This window comes from Antennarius striatus, chromosome 1, assembly GCF_040054535.1.
Source record: "Antennarius striatus isolate MH-2024 chromosome 1, ASM4005453v1, whole genome shotgun sequence".
Taxonomy (NCBI): domain Eukaryota; kingdom Metazoa; phylum Chordata; class Actinopteri; order Lophiiformes; family Antennariidae; genus Antennarius; species Antennarius striatus.
This window is the reverse complement of record NC_090776.1, coordinates 30,502,350-30,515,749: the sequence shown is the minus strand read 5'-3', so window position 1 is coordinate 30,515,749 and position 13,400 is coordinate 30,502,350. Positions and strand designations below refer to the sequence as shown.

At 40.6% G+C, this 13,400-nt stretch overlaps 1 protein-coding gene across 2 annotated transcripts in view; it reads right to left on the bottom strand.

Moving 5' to 3' along the window:
* Positions 1-13,400, bottom strand: part of ush2a (Usher syndrome 2A (autosomal recessive, mild)) — a 178,818-nt gene that overhangs the window by 82,425 nt on the left and 82,993 nt on the right. The window contains exons 46-50 of one of the 2 annotated variants that reach the window (XM_068316566.1): positions 12,632-12,789; positions 11,413-11,560; positions 9,676-9,831; positions 7,407-7,554; positions 4,201-4,343 (exon numbers count right to left, since the gene is read on the bottom strand). In XM_068316566.1, the coding sequence (XP_068172667.1) occupies positions 4,201-4,343; positions 7,407-7,554; positions 9,676-9,831; positions 11,413-11,560; positions 12,632-12,789 (753 nt within the window). Of the gene's footprint in view, positions 1-4,200; positions 4,344-7,406; positions 7,555-9,675; positions 9,832-11,412; positions 11,561-12,604; positions 12,790-13,400 lie in introns of both variants that reach the window. The other variant, XM_068316556.1, reaches the window with a different exon arrangement.

Here is a 13,400-nt window from a genome sequence, read left to right as displayed (position 1 = left end):
TATCTCTACGACCTCCCCATTTCTTCTGTCTTTGCCCTCTCTCTCCATCCCTCGCTCCAAACAACCCACTCTTACTCCTCCTCTCTCCAGTAAAACACAGTAGCAGGAGGCTAAAACAGGAGTGTGGGGACGCCAAGCCTTAAATCACATTTATAAGGATTTGGTTAGCATAGTAATAACACAATCAACTGACAAGCGCTGGAACAGCGGGGGGGGGGGGTTGTTGTGTGTGTGTGTGTGTGTGTGTGTGTGTGTGTGTGTGTGTGTGTGTGTGAATGTATTTGCGTGTGTTTACTTGTGACTGAATGCATGTTATGTAGCTTCTTGTGCATATCTGTGTGTCTGTAAGGGCCTGTGGAGTGTGTCCATCGGTGTGTATCCATGTCAAGAGACGAGGAAGGGTATTATTTTTAGCCTTGCACAGGGTTTTGTGCGTGTGTGTGAGTGTTTGTAGGCTGGAGTGTGTATGTGGGTGACTGGGATTTTGAAGGTGAGTCAAGGCTCCTAGGAGTCATAATGAGGACAAACGCTGAGCTTTACTGTAATCAAGATGCTTACGGGATGGTGCCAAAACGTGACAAGCAATATGTTTAGAATTTACATTGCATTTGGTATCTTTACTTTTCCTTCGGATTATTAAACGTCACTGCTGCTTTAAGAGACACTGAAGAGGTAAAAGGGAAGATGCATGGCCAAGGTCATGAGCTTGATTTGTATCCATAACGTCATGGGTGTACATTAGCTTTTAAGTAACCATCACAATACCTTGAGTCTAAATCATTCACCCCCCCCCCCCCCCAGACATTTACTATTTACAGTGATTTCCCTAATTCTAGGTAACCTTCGACTGCGTCAACCAACTACAAACCGGGAAAAAATAGTTCCAAAATAATATGTTACCGGTAAAAAGATGAAGGGAAAATTCCATTTGAATCTGAGGGAACTCAGAAAAAGTACTGATAAAGCTGTAAAGAGAAGGGAAGAGAGAAATCAAAATGAAATGATGAATAATTGTCAGGGCATGATTCTGGGCTGACAATCATGAAAATCTATTTTCCTAATCAATTTTTCTCTTGATTACAAAATAATGAAGGTGTTCTCATTACTACTACAGTACACACTCTTTTTTTCTCAGGACAACAGAATGCATGATAATCAAGGCAAGGCAGAGAATTATTTACATACATAGTTTTAGAGACAGATCATTTTGTCAAAATGGACCACTGTCTGTCTGTCTGTCTGTCTGTCTGTCTGCACACACACACACACTCTTTCCTCTCTCAGATCACTTAGCTGGTGTGAACATGGGAGTCGACAGAGGGAAGGGAGTTGTCCAACATGGCTCCAGTTTATGTTCACAGGATCCATCTTTCTGTTCAGCAGCTGCATGAATTCATAGGAACCAAATTACATTAAAAAGATGGATATAAAATTTTAATGGAATGATAAAAAGGAGAGGAGGAAAGCGTGGGTCTTTCCCTTTCTCTGTCCAGTCATTAGTGGTTTCTTCTCTTCTTCTCTTCCCTTCAGTTCTTCACTTTACTTCTTTTCACACCTTTTCTCTCTATTTCTTGGCCCCCCAATCTCTCCCACTCGTCTTTCTCGTAAATACTTTAGAACTAGTCTGACAAATAAAGGAGGTGAAGCCCCCTGAGTATAAATATGAAAAGACAGAAGGCAGACTTGGAGCAAGAATGAGAAAGAAAGAGGTTTGACACAAGGAGAAAGAGAAGGGTAAAGGAAAAACAAAAAAATTGTTAAGGATAGAAAGAATGATGACATGTAGCACTGAAAGAGCATTAAATCCACGTCTGTGTATTAGTTGGATATATAGACTTCATCACTTTTTATTTAATTACGTTAAAAAGAATACTACTGACTGACTTCTAGTTAAACTGGGACAAAAGTCTGTACTAGAAAGGGAAAAGGTACTCAGACAGTCATGCTGACAGTCTGTATGTACGATGATAAAGATAAAGGTCTGGAACATGAAACTTCAGAACTATCCCTGACTACTTGTGAGCACAAGGAACAGTGGGAAGTTAGTGAATGAATGTCTCAGATCAGTCAGGACTAGTGCAGTTTCATAAAGGTCAATATTATACACTATATAAACCTTTCATTCATTCTTAGATGTAGATATAATCATTCTATGGGGTTACATTGACTGAGACTTTTTATTTCATATTTAAATCGAAGTCATAATATTATGCTCATTCATGTTCAATTAATCATAAGATTATGAATTATATTGACTATATTGATTTTTTGTGAATAAAGTTAATTTGGGAATAACGATTTCAATAATAATTTGATTTTTATGTTAGGTCAGTGCTAGACCTCAAGTTAAGCAGCAACTGCTAAACTGACAGTTCAGATGTTGCCATGGTGACATATTTTAAACTACAGCGCGCCCTCGTGCATTCGCGCATCAACGACTGTGACTTCACCTCATTTCAGATGTTTGGTAGGCAGTCACGTGATACCGTACGCGCATTTTATTGGCTGGCAGCATCTGGTAGTGCGCTCTGCTTCGTCAGTCTCGGACTTTCGTGAGACACAAAAGTGCTTTAAACAGTCTATCAGAGTGTTTTAAAGGTAATACAGATAGAAGGTGATTTAATATCAGTATGGGGGGGGGTTGTGTGTGTGTATCTGTGTGTGTGTGAGAGAGAAGGGGCCTAAGAGGGACAGGGAGAGAAGTATAGAACTTGGGGCTCAGACCAAATGGACACATCTATAACAGCCATTGCACATCCACACAGAGAAATACAAGAATTTACACACATTTTTCCTACATTTTGTGTTCTTACACAAGTGAAAACACAGATATTGATCCACTGCTCTGACTGCTGAGTGCCTGGAATAACCTGTGTCTTCCTGTGTGTTTGCCAGTATGCATTAAAGTCAGAATCACAATAACAAAAGCATAAGGCCAGAGTGCAAAGTCAGCAATCCTGTCTGTTTGGGCGTATGTATACCAGTGTGTGAAACTACACTTGTGTACACATTCATGTGTACATACACATTTCTGTTTGTGAACATGCGGCGCATGCATCCAATGTATGCAAATCTCAGCTGCTTAATGATAATGTATGTGATAATAGTGTGGCACTAATTAATTTATAACTTTGCACTGAAGAGGCTGTTCCAGTGCCTAATATGATTCTATTACAGCAATTAGCCCACAATGACACTGTCTAGGTCACACACACAGACACACACCTTGGAGTATGCAAAATCTCACTCTGTCACTATGCTTCACCGTTTCTTCCTTGTTTCCACTACTTTCTTTTAATCTTTCCTTCGTGTGTGTGCCTCTTCCTTGTCATCATGACCACCACTGAATTAATACATGCAAGCAAAATAAAAATATCAAAGACATTACAAAATGAGGGTGTGAGGATCTTGCTTTTTGCATCAAAGGCCAAATGCATTGACACCTAGATGAGAATCTTTTCTTATTACTGTCTCATCATTTTTTACCACATCATCAAGTGTGTCATTGTGATTGTGTGTGTGCCTGTTTGTCTGTCTGCATGTGGCTTCGCTGTGCACTGGCGTCACGCCCGGAGTGTACCCTGCTTCACGCCCCCAATTATCTGGGATAGGCTCCAGCACCCCACAACAGCAGATGACATGGGTATAGAAAATGAATTAATGAATAACAGAAAATGTCAACTCAGAAATCTTCCCACATTTATTACTGTTTTCAAGTTTCTAGCTTGATCCGTCCATGAGTACTGCCTACGATGAGCGATGTCCATGGAGACATTTCCCAGCAAATGTTATTTCTTTAAATGTTATATTCATCCATCTCTATTTTCTGTCCATAATAACATACAGGGGCATCTGGGAAACTATATTTCTAGGTCCCTGTTGTGAAGCAACACAGCTAAACATCTGAATAAGACATTCTGATTTGCTGTGATGACACCCACCACCCAATAGGAGTGCCATATCTGGACAGGTGACTGTTTGTCACTGGCAGTCATGACAAAGGTAGATTGACAAAAACCGTAACAAAACCAAACCAAAACAAACATTTGGAATGAAGGCTGTCCTACCAGGTCATACTTTTAATCAATATTTATTTCAGCCATCACATAAAATCAGGCTATTTGAATATTTGAATTTCAATTAACAACCAACAAATTCATAAATCAAAAAGCAGGGATTTAATATTTTATGTGTACTTACTGTCCTCTGATGTGAGCAGGATTGCCCAGGGGCCAATGGTCTGCCCATAGGTGTGTGCCACCACCACTCTAAATGCATACTTTGTGAATGGTGTCAGTCCTTCTACGTGGTAAGAAAATGTGTCTACTGCATCTTCCAAAAGCCTACAACAGAGGGATACAAACACAACATGTTAACAGACACACCTGTGAATGTGGTCAAAATCTGCTGTGCTGTATACACACATATTAGTGTGTCTGTTTTTTATAGACAACACAGGGCTCCACTTTTTGAGATGTGAATCCACGTACTGTACTTGGAGTTTTAAGAAATACATCCCAAGCTAGTGGCAATGCTAAGAATATACTAGCATTAGCTTGCAAAACTTACATTTTCCATTGTTATGGACACATTTGTCATGACACAGTGATTTTTGTGATGTTGCATGTCTCTATTATTTAGTTAATTAATATATACCTTAAACCACATATTTTCTTTTGCAAAGATATATATACATATATATCAATATGATATTTCAGCGATTTTTGGGGTAGGGAGGCAATTGTATTGGGGTGATAGACACACCTCATTTTGTATCATTGGTGGTATTAGTCCTACTGTCTACAGTGTGCCCTACATATTGGGGCCAATACCAAACAGTACAAAAAGACAACCCTTTTCAATGTGGCATCAATATCAACGTTCTGTGGGTATAAAAAGCTGGTATTGTCTCTAAGTCATTCCAAGTTCATCATTCAAACAGCCATGAACACATGACATCACTTAACGGACGAGCGGCGCCACCTGGCCATAGAGCACCTTTGGGTTGGTGGCAGGCAGTCAGGTGTTGCTCGTGAACTTGGTGTGTCTCCATGTGTCATCAGCAGACTTGCATCAACACACAGAACTACTAGCAGAGTTTGTGACAGACCCAGGAGCGGAGCCCCACCAGTGACAGAGTGGTGACCGGTACCTGAGGACCTACGTACTCAACTTCCAGTCAGCTGCAGGCCCGTTTACGAAATGTGAGGGGCACTCAGGTTTCCAGACAAACCATTTGCAACCGACTCCAACGCTTTGGCTTGAATGCCAAAGGACTGTTGCAGTCACCAAGACACCGCCGTGAACGTTTGCAGTGGGCACCAGACCATGTGACCTGGACATTGCAGCAGTGGTCCACCGTCCTGTTCACTGATGAGTGTCGGGTCACCTTGCACAGAAATGATGGTCGTCAGCGTGGCTGGACAAGGCGAGGTGAGCGATACACCGAGGTCAACATGGTCCCCAGGGTTCGCTTTGGTGGAGGAGGCGCAACAGTCTGGGCAGGCATCAGCAGCCAGGGCAAAGAGGCATCACAGAACCCATCATCCCCCAATTCTGCCAGCACACCCCCAACTTTCTGTTCATGGATGATAATGCTCCACCACATTGACAATTGACATTGTCAATTTCTGTTATTTGGGGCTATCCTTGTTATTGTCTAAATTTTTGGGGTAATAAATATTAAACTAATAAAACTAGTGTTTCTTCTCATTAGTAATATCAAAAGAAACTGTTATTTCATTAAAATTGAGACCAATTAGGAAAAGCACCCATGTAAATAACAAAAACCCTAACTTATTGTGTTTAGTTTGATATTTATTTTAACAGTTGCAATGACATTGATAACTGGATGACAGAAATGCATTGTATGTTCATGTAACACTAAATTTAAATCACTGTAAAGATTTGAGTGCATTAAAGTAGGTTTTACTGGGACTAAACAGACAAACCAACTGTGTTATTGGAGCTTATAAACTAAGTAAAACTCTTGTTAGATGTGAAAAACCAGGAAAGATGAAACAGATGTGTAAAGTTACAAAAGTATTATTAACTTATATATAATATAAGTTACTGGTACAGAATTGTTTCGAGGTTGAATGTAGAGAGTCTTGATTTTATAATTTTTCAAAGATCATTCCAATCTGCAAAGTACTTCGAGCCAATTTCATTAACGATTCTCTAGTTATTCCATCCCGCTTCAAAGCGGTGATGTATTGTAATTGTCAGTGATCGTCCGTCCGTTCGTTAGTCCACCAAATATCTTTGCAACTGTTGCAGATAGAAAGATGAAACAAAAAGCACGTTACTCAGGCGGCAACGGGGATGAAAATGAGAAGATGACTTTGACCTTGAGAAAACTAGTCACAAATGTCAACTTTTGTACACTATCTTATCTGGTTCCTGAGTGTACAAAAGTTGAAATTTGACCTTGACCTAGTTTTCTCAAGGTCAAGGTCATCATCTCATTTTCATCCCCTTTGCCATCTGAGTAATCTGCTTTTTGTTTCATCTTTCTATCTGCAATGCTTGCGAAGATCTTTGGTGGACACACAAATGGACGGTCGGGCGGACGAACCGAGAACACTGACAATTACAATACATCACCGCTTTGAAGCAGGATGTAGAAACAGACATTCCATTTTGATGCTGAACATTGAACATTCTGAATAATATGTTTTCATAGTTTTTTTAATAATCAGTATTCAATTCATGTCATACCTGATCCAATATCATATAAACGTACAAAGGAATGTAGGCCAAAGTAAAAGAATATTGTCACAAATGAGGGACCGTTGACCATTTAGCATCAGATGGATAGAAGGGATGAATGAATGAATAAATCAGGGAACAATGAGATTTCCATAGCAGAGGAGGAGGAGGGCATGGCTGTCTGATATATAATACATGTAGCTAGTCATTTATTTATTACCACAGAATGAGAGCCTCCTCTTCTTGGATTAAATTGCAATTTGTTGTCAAGAAGCATGTAATGAATACATATCAGATGCACACCCTCTCTTTCTTTTTATTCTATTACATTTTCACTACCTCACCCTCCTTCTGCCCTGCTTTTTGATTTTTTTTGTGACTCTACCCCCTCATTTCTCTGGCTCATTTCCTCAGTTTCCTCTGTTTCTGATGGTCTGTCACACTGATGTGACACATTCAGCTGTGCTTTAAAACGCACCCTTTCATATGTCCATACGTATGCATAAGTGTGTACACATATTTAGGTGCATATATGGTATATGTATATTTTACTGTGTTACGTGTGCCAGTCATTGTTCCTTTGCAGTTTATTATCATATCTGTCCTTCAAAATCACTTACATACTTTGGACGGCAGTGTGTAAACCTTCCCACTAGGTAATCTATAGTGTCTGCACATTTCATGATCTCTCTGACCTTATCACAGGTGTCTGAGGGGATGTCCTCATTTGCAAGCTGTAACGAAGTGGGTCTGGTGCATTGGAGTGGGCAGGGGCCAACCACGATACATTGAGACTGGCACTAGTTGCGTGAGCCAACCTCGGAGCTGACAGCCCATCGGGGGCTGTGAACAACACAAAGAAAGAACAAAGGATCAGCTGAGAGATGTCAAGTAAGAACATCAGATAAAATGTTACCAAATGACAAATTTTTAATTAACATTATTAATGCATTCCAACAAATGGTATGAAGAGAGAGAATGGCATATCAACAGATGGAAAAAAGACAAAAAACAAATACCCCTTTGACGGGTGGTGAGGGTATCAAAGACAGGCACCTGATTTAGTGATGTACAACCACTACATCTCTGCTGTGTTTCACACCCACATGCATTCAACACACATTCCTGCGCTCTCTCAGCAGTTCTTCAGCTGAACAAGATGGTTTGGTGCTAGTTGATGGACAATCAGTGTAAGACATCTTGAGTCAATATGAATGGCACAGAAAAATATGGAGAAAGACGGAGTAAGAGAGATTTAAGGACAACAAACACAAGGAGGAAATGAGAGTACTGTAAGTGCTGACTATGCAAAATGACAGGAGGCCCTCTGATGTATAAAGTGACCCTTCAATCAAACACACTGCTCTCTTTCCTCTGCAAGACTGATTGCTGGAGACATCTCATCCTAAATATGACAAGTAGAAGAGACATACATACTCTTACACACACACACACACACACACACACACACACACACACACACACACACACACACACACACACACACACACACACACACACACACACACACACACACACACACACACACACACACACACACACACACACACACACACACACACACACACACACACAGCACCAAAATCGTCATGACACACCGTTTGCCAAGTTTTTTTTACAGATGGTGTTTCTTTTTAGTGTCCTATTAATTTATCCATCCATCCATTTTCTTTGTCAACAGCCGCTTATCTGCCCTGCAGGTCACAGGTCTGGAGCCCCAGCCGGCTATGGGTTTGTACTCTTTCTATATATATTCGATAAAATCATTTTAATACCTTTGCCTAGTTTTTACCTTTTAATAAAGAGGAAAGCATAGATGAGGAAAACATTCTTCTTGATGCAGGAATTGCATCTTCTCTCTCATTCACACGCACGCACGCACGCACACACACACACACACACACACACACACACACACACAAAACACATGCAGCACATCGCAGACTGTTGGTGAGCCTGTGTCTCTTTCATGGTGTGTTAGCAGGTACAATATCAGAGGTGTCACTAATCGTTTTAAACTATTCACTTTTATGTTCACTTCTCTCTCTGCTCTCCTCCTCCTCTGCTCCTCTGTCTCTTGCTCCATCATCTCCTCTCTGTTCTTTCATAGAACAAGGACGCATCAAGACAGTTTGCCGTAAAGAAGTCTAAAGAGATGCCAGAGGCACAGAGGTAGAAAGAGAGATCGAAAGAGAGGAAACGTCTGGTATTTAAAATTTATACTTTCTTATGCCTTTGTTTTGAACTTGAACAGTTGAACTTTCCTAAGTCTGTATTTTAGTGTTCTCTGACTGAGACACGGGCATGGAGTGTGGTTGTCTAAGTATTCCACACTTTTGTTATATTAGCTCAAGGTGCTCCTTGCTGGTCTATGAGTCTGTGTGTGTCTGTGTGTATGTGTGTTATGTGTCTGTGTGGGCGTGTGTGTGAATAATTGTTTTTTTTAATTTTGCACAGTAAGCTACAAAAATGAACCTTGAAAAACAGATAATATTTTATAGTTATTCTTCTCTTCCTTGTGTGAACTACAATCACAGCCACTTAAATCAGAAAGTAGATAAAGCCTCATAGAAAGGAACAAGTATCACAGTCACTTTTTAAACTCCTGGATCTATTAATTTGTCTGTTGTGGGGAGCGGGGGTTCCCCCAAAGTGTTAAAGCCCTGTCAACAAGTATTAATTAGAATATCTTAACTGAAAAGGTGGCAAACGATGTGACGTACTCATGATGCACATAAATATTTCCTGTTATTTGTAGGTGGGCGGATGATGACATGTTACCATATACAATAAGTGTATATATAATATACATATAGAAGTAGACATAGATATAGATATAGAGAATCAAGATGTCAGATTTAAACGGTAGCTGCGTGCTGATGTTTGCTGGTCAGACGAGGCTGTTCACTGTAATCTATACGTCTGGCCAGGGCAGTTTTATACCTGCTGGGGGCGTGGTCAGGTTGACTGGCAGGCTCTGCACACAACCTTGTGTGTTACAGCCTCTGATCCAGAAGCTGTAGTTGGTGTAAGGCTTTAGATCGGTCACAGGAAACCAGCTGCCTGCTGCTGACCCTCCATCTAATGCTGCATCCCCATCTAAGATCAGAGCGAGTCACAGAAAGAGAGGCATTAGGCAAAGACAGTTGTGTACATCTAGGCAGATGGAAGACAGTGATGTTGTATGCTGATTGCTTTCTTGGAAATTTTATTTATTACAGTTATGAGTCTGATGGTGGACAAAGATTGAAGACACACTCAGAGGACAACAGAGCAAAAGCGGTTCAAGAGAGGATACTGATTTAGATGGACTACGTGTGATCAAAAAGAGAGGTCTACATATTGAGGTTATGCAAGGATAGTCAAAAAGAACAGGATCAGCAAATCACACCATGTAAGCCTACCAATATATTAAGATGGGCACCCCCCCCCCACACACAATATATATAGCAGCCCTGTGTGAACAGATGAAGGCAGTGTATCAAAGAAGCAAGGGGTTGTGGGTAACTAGACTGAAACATAGTTTCTCTCTTTCTTTCACATCCTTCTCACCAGTTATTTTAATCTGCCTGTTCCTCTGTAAAGACAGATCAAAGTCAGTGTGTGTGTGTGTGTGTGTGTGTGTGTGTGTGTGTGTGTGTGTGTGTGTGTGTGTGTGTGTGTGATAGAGAGAGACTGGATGTGTGTGTCTGTTCTACACCTCGTTGTGTTTAATTTTCATATCCGTGTTTAATTTTCAGTATCTTAATTGTCCTATCTTCTTTGTTGCCTTTAATGTCAGTATTTTACCTGCAATATTTACTTGTATGAACATCAACGTATGAGCGTGTCAGCTCTCCTAACCCTACACATCTTTGTTTACCACTAGTCCTTCTGTGCTTTGACTTTTAATCTCTTTTCCTTCATTCTCCCTTTTTAGGCCCGAGTTTCGTTCTAAATTACTTTTGTATGCATATATATCTGTCCAGATCAATATGTTCTAACGGTAAAAAAAATAATCTCAATTTCACAATGTCAAGGGCTGTTTTGGACTATATCTGTAATCTGGAGAAGACACTCAGATCAGGAATGAATAACAAAAGTTGCATGATTTCTACGAAATCAGATTAGACCATTCAGACTGGCTTTACAAAAAAACCCCCACCTGATTGCACATGCTTTGAGATTACCCAAGGAAATGACTCAAAAAGCAAAAAAGATTATTTTCATACGTTATGAAAAAGATTTTATCTAAAATAATCAGACTTGCAGCACTTTAGTTTTCAGTCTGAGAAAATGGGTTTACTTACTATTGAAAGTAAAGCAGAAGTGAAACTAATTTCTTTAACAGTGTTCTTTAAGCGTCCCTCCATGACAGTGGGGGAGCGTCAACTTATTTGTATTGTTGAGCATGTCCATGATACCCTTTAAAGATTTCTACATCTGCACAGCTGTATAGTTTCAATGTCCTTACAAATGAACTGCTTCAGTCTATTGATCATAGTGAGTGTTAAATGTCACAAAAGAACCTGCTGAATCGGTAATTACTGAAGCAAAGGTGAGGAGCTCAGGACTGAAAAAAAACCCCTTTGAAATAAACCCAAGCTACACATCGTTGGGTGTGTTGTAATAATGTGTGACGTGTACAGTACATAGGGCGTGTGTATTTAAGTCTGCGTACTGCTGTGTCTTCAACGTTACCTTTGCTTTTGTAGCATATCTTGTAGCTGAGGTTCCCATTGGGTCTGGGTGGACCTGTCCAGAGGGCACGGACTGATCGAGAGCTGTGATTGGCCAGCTCTAACAATATGGGGCCTTCTGGGACCATCTCTAATGTACGCATTTCCACCTGATTTAAAGGGGGAGGGGGAGCAAAGTCATGCATGTGAATTAGAAGCAATAAAAACATCACAGTGATGTATTTCAATCATGGATTGAGATGTAAGTTATAATACTTTAAGAAGAGTTTTGATTCAAATGATGCCCAACAGCACGTCTGACTGAGACTACATCTTCATCCAGTTTTCCATTCTTTGTCTTTTGACCCCCCTCTCTTGCTCTCTCCTGACAGATCTCCAACTCTTTTGGACCTTTTTATTCACTCATCTTCTCTTTCAACCAGTAGCCCATTCTCTCATATGCACCTCTCTCACATTACTGTTATTTGTATCTTATCTCCTACTTATTTTGACCATGGATGTTACTTCCATCACTTCATCTCACTCTTTTGTCCCTAAATGAACTCATGCTCTGATTCTGTTTTTTCCTCTATTCTTGTCTGTCCTGCCATCTCCTCATTTTTTCCTGCTCATCCTATTCCTGCCCCGCCTGATCCCAGCTTTCTGTGCTCCTGTTCTCCTGAGTCAGCTTTTCTCCTGGTGTTTGACTAAACACGGTGATCGTATCGGAAAAATGCCCCAAAATCTGACCTGTTGTCAGAGGCATCATTGAGCGTGGAGTTGCATTTCCTACCAAATGTCACTGTTAGTACACCAGCCCTCCTCATTGAGCTGAAAGAAGCAATCACCTTTATGATGCCCAGTGACACACATGCACATGACCCACATGCCCTTATATAATCTTTGTGCTGGCATTTATTTATGTCTTTCTATCGGGGTAAGTAGCAGAAGTAACAGCACCATGTTTTGCCGGCTATTTTTTCCACTTACTGAAGTGATTTATCATCCAATAAAGATCATTAGTATTTTTTTTTCTGCAGTAAATATTGAGTTTTGGGAAGACTCGAAGAAAATTTGCTTGACAGACATTTCATTTGAAAAATTAGAAATCTGCTAGTGTTGCCAACGCTACAGCCAATACTTAAAATTACTATGCATACATACAAAGAATACTTTCTTCAAAGATCTCACAAAAGATCTCAGTTTATCCCAACCTGGTTGTTCATGGGAAACTCACTGACCATTGGTCCCTTTCCACAGCCCCGTGCTGTGCAAGCCTGCATTCTGAGTATGTGTCGGCTCCATGGAGCGAGTCCATCCACAACAAAGAATCTCTGGGAGGAACTGTAGTTTAAAATCAGATCTCCATCCATCCAGAGACCATAGCTTGTTATGATACCTGCCAAAAAAACCCACATGATTATGAGAAGTATGGGGCACAAAAATGACACACAGACACAACTATAGTCAATTTAGAGTGATCAATTCATCAAGCCGGAGAACTCCACGGAATAGAAACGGACCCCGAGGGCGACAGCACTATAAACTGCACCTCCATGCCGACCCTGAATCCTTTCCAGTAAAAACCAACAAAATTTCCACATTGAAATATTTAAGATGCGTTGCTTTAAATTAATTTTCCTGTTGTTTTTTTTCAGTCCGCGGTGCACTGGCGTCGCGCCCGGAGTTTGCCCCGCCTCATGCCCTATGACAGCTGGGAGAGGCTCCAGCTCCCCGTGACCCGCGCAGGCGGATGAAGTGGACGGAAAATGAATGGATGAATAGATGTTTTTTTGGTCTGAATGTATGTGACAGATTCTCTTGTCCTGACATTATTCTCATACTTTTGACTTTGGTTATTTAAACACTGTAGGACTGTGATCAACTGTAAGTTATTCCAGTCGCAAAGTGAATTATTCTACAGTGGGATTCAGTCTGGGTCAGTGGAATACAATGGATACAATGCAAATTAAAAACACAGTCATAAGAGGATAAAGGCCCTCAGAAGGA